Here is a 6,065-nt window from a genome sequence, read left to right as displayed (position 1 = left end):
GGGGTTGTTGGCAGGAATTGTACAGGACACGTCCAACAATGTGGTGGGAGAGAAAGGAAGCAGCCCCCCTGGCCTGGTGTATGTTTCGCTGAAGGCTCGAACATTGTGAAACACAGCAATGTCCAAAACCAAAACTTTAACTGTATCTAACTTTGGCTTGCAACACAAAGCAAAAATACCAATGTATGCTGAAATAACAATGATCTCAATCTCAATTTACTCACAAATATACTTACAGTTTGAAATCTAGGCCTGTTCAGTTGAACATTCATTCATTCATTTTCTGATCCGCTAATCCTCACAAGGATTGCAGGGGGTCAAGGGAGCCTATCCCAGCCATCTTCGGGCAGCAGGCAGGGGACGGCCTGAACCGGTTGCCAGCCAATCACAGGGCACATAGAGACGAACAACCATCCGCACTCACACTCACACTAAGTGACGATTTTGAGTGTTCAATCAGCCTGCCATGCATATTTTTGGAATGTGGGAGAAAACCTACGCAGGCATGGGGAAAACATGCGAACTCGAGGCCGGATCAAACCCTCGACCTCTGTACTATGAGGTCGACGCACGAACCACTCGACCCCCGGGCCGCCCTCAGTTGAACATCCATCCATTATCTGAAGCGCTTGTCCTCGCGAGGGTCATGGGCATGCTTGAGCATTTGCGTGATGTTTGAGTTCATTGTTGCTAATGGCTCATACACAACGAAAAGACAATCAATATGCATTGTAGGATTACGTCACGTAAATCAAGGAGGAGTTCTAGGGATGTCCAGGCGACATACGAATGAAAATGAAACGTATTAGAAACACATGTACCTGTTCTTCAGTACCCTCTGCGGCACTGGCCGACTTCCTGCTCGTGAAAGCGTTTGTTTATCCTTCTTTTTCTCACCCTTGAACAAAAAAGTATTGTTTTCCTCGTCATTTCAAAGACACTATGATTTGACGGTCTGTGTCCCGATTAAATAGTCCGTCCGCATTGTCATTAGTTTTTGTTCTTGTTGGGGGATTTTCCCAACGCAGGAGGCGGGGGTTCTTCAAAGTTTTACCCGACACATTCTTGCGTCGCAATAGAAGTGCGCACTCACTAAATGCCCGCTAAAGTGCCGTCGCCGGTAGACGTAAATAATTCGGAATTACTGGTAGCTTGAAGCAAGGTTGTCATTATGAGCGCACTTATTGTATGCAATTTGTATAATGACATAATTTTTTTCATATGGACATTCATGCTTGGTAGCCAGGCTCCCCAGTGCAATTTTGACACATTGGCAAGTGTGGGGAATGTTGATCTTGTGACTACTCAACTCGTCATTGGCGAGGTGGTGAACATGGAACATGCACCTTGACACACACACACACACATATTCACAATGCCATGAAAAAGTCTTTGCCCCTTCCTGATTTCTGGTTTTTTTTGCATATTGATCACAAAGATTTAGTTCTTCAAACCCATTTGAATGTCATACGACAACCCAAGGAAATATTTAATGTAATTTATTTAGACACACAAGAAATATACAAACCTACCTGTCCCAATGTCAAAAAGTAATTGCCAGCTGAACCTACGACTGGGTTGTGCAATTACTGAAATCAAGTTGTTTGTGATAAATGATGATGAGTCTTTCCCATCGCTGTGGTGAAATTTTGGCCCACTCTTCTTCGCAGAATTGCTTCAACTCCGCCATATTGGAGGGTTTTCTAGCATGTACTGCCCATTCTGGATCACACCACAACATTTCAATTGGATTCAAATCCGGACTTTGACTTTTCTGGCCCAAGTACCTTGTTTTGTAAATGTTTTGGTTTTCCAATTATTCTTGTCTGTTTTAAGTTTCATGTGTTTGGGCTTTTGCCATTTCGTTTTGTGTATTTTTGGGTGTCAAATTTTCCTTGCCATTTGCAAGTGCCTTATATTCACATTTGGTTTTCCTGGCTCCTTTTCGGCAGCGATTCCTGTTTATATTTTGTCGGTCCTTCATTTTTCCATAAATATTTTTGTTTCATAATTTGTCAGTGTTTGTGGGATCCACACACCATCTGGTTCGTTTCTGAACCTTGTCATTATCTTTATGTATTTTCACACTGTCGCTCTCTTTCAGCTCTTTAAATCAACCACAGAGTATATGCGGCAGTATGTAACACTGCCAAGTCATTTACATATGTCAAAAATAATTTCTATTGGACAAAACAATGTGTTTTTGCTTGTTATCTGGTATTGCATCAATTCAACTTTGAACAGAAAAAGGCAAATTATTAACAGCCCCCCCCCCACTTTTTTAATGAATATTGGCTTTGCCCACAAATTCCAAAGAAAAGTGTTGAATAAAGCCGCTTGCCTCACTGCTCAACACATTTGCTTCTGGAATCCATTTAATCATTCGACTGCTCACTTTCGTTTCTTACTCGCCATGTTCCAGTGTGTGTGTCCTTGGGGAATGTGGAAATTCCTGCAAGTTTAGGTTCAACTTGACGGGAAAAAGCATGGACTCGGGGAAAAACCCACTCACTGCTCAGTATAAAACAGGAGCCTCCCACTCCTTTCTTCCACACTACCAAGTAGAGCTCTTATGAGGATATTGGGACAGAAAAATGGCTTTGGCTGTGAACAGTTTTCCTCTCCTGCTGTTTGTTGTGGCTGGATTTTGCACACAGCTCTATCGAGGTGAGTTCAAGAGCAATAGTGTTTTTTTTGTTGTTGTTTCCCCCCCCCCCCCCCCCCCCCCCTAATATCCGAATAATCTTGATTTCAGGTCATGACTTTCCTGGCCGTTGCTCATGTCACAATACAATCAAATTCATCAAAGGCAATATGTCAGATTTCCAAGTGCTTGAAAAGAGACCTGGATGTGATAAAATCGAATTGATGTAAGTGAATATTTGAAGCCTGAGTCACTTGATTCTTGTGCTGTGCTGACTTTGATTTCGGTTTCCCTTTGTGGTTTTTTTTTTTCAGTGTAACTATGAATAGGCCAGACAATGCCACTGAAAAGATCTGCATGAACACTGAGGGAAGGATGGCCAGAGCTTTTTTTAGGTGCTGGGAAAGGTAATAACATGCACATGGCAACTCAAACTTGAGAGTGAACTTTTAATGGATGCACATTCCATGCATCACATCATCTGAGTCTCTTAAAAATAAAATGCATCTGAGCTCCCAAAAGAACCCCCATAAGCAGCATGCTGTGACACAGCTTTCACAAGGAGCTGGGAAAACAAACTCCCACCAACTCCTCCAGATGTTTTGTATTAGTGCGTTGGCCTAAACCCAGCTTTTCCCTCCTCATTTTTTTCAAGGATAAACAAAGACGAGAACCGGAAGATGGAGTGCATCGAAAGAAAAAGAAAGGCAGAGTAAATGTCATATGCAGCCAATCTTCAAGGAAACAACTGCAACTGCAACATTTCATGTTCCAGAAGTCAGATGAAAACTGAGGCGCACACAACCCCAAGAATGCTGAGAATTGTGTTTTGAAAAAGACAGTAGAATAGAAAAGCCGCAAAAGGAGCCAGGAAGAATGCACTGTAGAATCAGGGCATTATATACACAAATGTTTGTTTGATTCCAGGAAGTCTGGCTAAAGTCCACCGTTGATATCCAATCACCTTGAAAAGAATAATATTTATGGGAATTTATTTATTTGTGTACAAATGTTATTTCTTTAATGTTGGAAAGTAAGTGAATAAAGTTGATTTTTATAAAACTGCGTCGATTCCACTCTGAAACAAATCCTTAGTGAGGGTCTAAATTAATGACGATGAAACATCTGTTTCCATCCGGCATATTTTAACTACCCTAATGAAACCCGCGGCTCAACAGCGCCCTCGCTAAATCACATAAATAGTCATTATCCTGTCGTGTGGGGACATCTGGCACTTGAGGATGTTGAAGTGACTTTGTGCAATTGTTCAAACAGAAGAACGCTTTCTCTTCGGTGTGAGGACGTCTTGCATAATGGCAGTTTAAAGATGCCCTGGAGAAAATCGTATTGCAGCTGCAAGCTGGATGAGACCTCTTTCTGAACCTCCCATCAGACTGTTGACAGGGTCAAGAATTACATCGGATTTGGAACAACTTTTCTCACTACCTTTGTATAAAGCCGCCCCGAGAAAACAAATTAAACATTTGAAAAACAAAACTCAAAATGAAATAAAACAATGACAATGAAAACTCAAAAACTACTGTATTACAATCCCGGCATGGTGGTTGTCAGGTTTATCCAATTTGACATTTAGGAATAAAACACAAGGAGGAGACAGGAGACTCAATTCTGGTACCAGGAACAAGGAGAAGCGTTCGGTTTTAGATCTCGGCACGTCACCCTCCTGATCTCCTTCTTCACCCCCTCATATATTGGGAAATCTACTACATAGGTGTGTCGAACCTAAAGGGTGGGGGCTGTTGAAGACACACTGAATTTGTTTGACTATGTGTGTATGTGAGTGTAAATTACGTACATGTGTGCAATTGTTACAAAAACATCACGTTACAGCTGGTGTTGATGGCTCCATTCACTGTCCAACCTTGCTCACTGTTTAGTCTTAACACTTATCTCTTCCCAAACACGTCCTCACAAAGGTGGCTGCGTCCCTAAACGTCCACACAGTGCACTAAGCATTCTTGAGTATATAATGGATAAAAAGGATTATAAATGTGAGTACATTTCTGATTAATATATACAATGATTAAGAAGCATTATATCTTTATTAAAAGCATAAGCGTTCTTCTTTGCAAGCATAATCAATTTATCATTGCAGGCATAAGCGTTCTTCATTGCGAGCGTAATCAACCAATATCAATATAACATTAATGATAAGTGAATGTATGATAACTAAAAATAATCAACCTATCAGTGGTCGACTGGTTGGCACGTCGGCCTCATGGTGCAGAGTTCCAGGGTTCGAGTCTGCGCTTCCGCTTTCCTGTGTGCAGTTTGCAAGTTCTCCCTGTGCCCGAGTGGGTTTTCCGGTTTCCTCCCACATTCCGAAAACATGCACGGTAGGTTAATCGAGCACTGTAAATTGACCTTTGGGAAGATTGTGAGTGTGATTGGTGCTTTGTCTGCGTGCCCTTGGCTGGCAACCAGTTCAGCATGTCCACCCGGGACCCTGTGAGGATAAGCGGATCAGAACATGGAAGGATGGATATCATAACACTCATAATCTCTTGGAGCCTAACAGAAAGTAAACCAAACAGAAAGTCCGCCATCTTGAATTTATTTTATAATTCTGCATCGCCTTGACTACAAAAGCACTTGAGCTACATGATCATATTTGGGCAACACAGTATGTGACATACCTGATGAGTCTTGGCCTGAAACTGTCACGTTGCGAGGTGGTGGTGGACCCCAAAAAGCAGGCAGGAGGGAGGAGCAGGGTGTATTTGAAGAATTGTATTTAAAACAAAGAAAACTAAATCCAAAACAAAGTATCAAACAAAAACTATGACTAAAGCTAAAACATAACAATGAACTAAACATGACAGAAACTAAGATCAAACAGCAACACACATGACAGTAGCAAGAAGCAACAATGACCCGACACTTTTAAAGCCCTAATTAGTTATGACCAACAGGTGTGCAGCTTCCGGGGGAGCCTTACAGTGCCACCTGTTGGTCCCTAAACCGAATCATGACAGAAACCATCAGCAAGCTTATTTTTATCATACTGGTAGTGTCATCTACTGGCTGAAGGAAATATAAGTTCTATTCTTTGGTTGTTAACCCTAACCCAAGTTTAAAACCCGCATCTGAAACCCTAACCCTATTTTAAAACCTTAATTTGAACAATAACAATAGTTACGGCACTAAATCTAAAGCCTAACCCATGTTTGAAACCCTAAACCTAGTTTAAAACCCTAATTTGAAATGCTTAGCCGACTTTGAAACCCTAATTTGAAACCCTAAACGTAGTTTAAAACCCAAATTTGAAACCCGAACCCTAGTTTGAAACCCTAACACTAGTTTAAAACCTTAATTTTCATCCTTGACCCAAGTTTAAATTACTCATTTTAATTCAAATTTAGGTGAAAAATCATGGCAATGCGCTGTTCAGAAAAGGGAA

The 6,065-nt window shown here is 41.4% G+C and overlaps 1 protein-coding gene across 1 annotated transcript; it reads left to right on the top strand.

Annotated features, from left to right (window-relative positions):
• The first annotated feature begins 2,439 nt into the window (after positions 1-2,439).
• On the top strand, positions 2,440-3,706 carry LOC147200744 (uncharacterized). The gene is made up of 4 exons (XM_086120221.1): positions 2,440-2,667; positions 2,756-2,870; positions 2,959-3,051; positions 3,300-3,706. The coding sequence occupies exons 1-4, from the start codon at positions 2,595-2,597 to the stop codon at positions 3,358-3,360; spliced, it is 342 nt and encodes a 113-aa protein (XP_085976347.1). The 5' UTR covers positions 2,440-2,594; the 3' UTR covers positions 3,361-3,706.
• Positions 3,707-6,065: the final 2,359 nt, after the last annotated feature.

This window comes from Hippocampus guttulatus, chromosome 9 (assembly GCF_054856545.1).
Source record: "Hippocampus guttulatus isolate MCC_2025c chromosome 9, RoL_Hgut_1.0, whole genome shotgun sequence".
Lineage (NCBI taxonomy): Eukaryota > Metazoa > Chordata > Actinopteri > Syngnathiformes > Syngnathidae > Hippocampus > Hippocampus guttulatus.
Note: the sequence above shows the minus strand (reverse complement) of the source record. Positions and strands in the feature narration are given on the sequence as shown.

What these genes read in the sequence shown, in the direction of transcription:
- LOC147200744 (XM_086120221.1), top strand. Translation starts at nt 2,595, where the DNA reads ATGGCTTTGGCTGTGAACAGTTTTCCTCTCCTGCTGTTTGTTGTGGCT. An exon ending in TGTGATAAAATCGAATTGAT is followed by an intron (nt 2,871 to 2,958) that starts GTAAGTGAATAT and finishes TTTTTTTTTCAG; the next exon opens with TGTAACTATGAATAGGCCAG. An exon ending in TTTTTTAGGTGCTGGGAAAG is followed by an intron (nt 3,052 to 3,299) that starts GTAATAACATGC and finishes ATTTTTTTCAAG; the next exon opens with GATAAACAAAGACGAGAACC.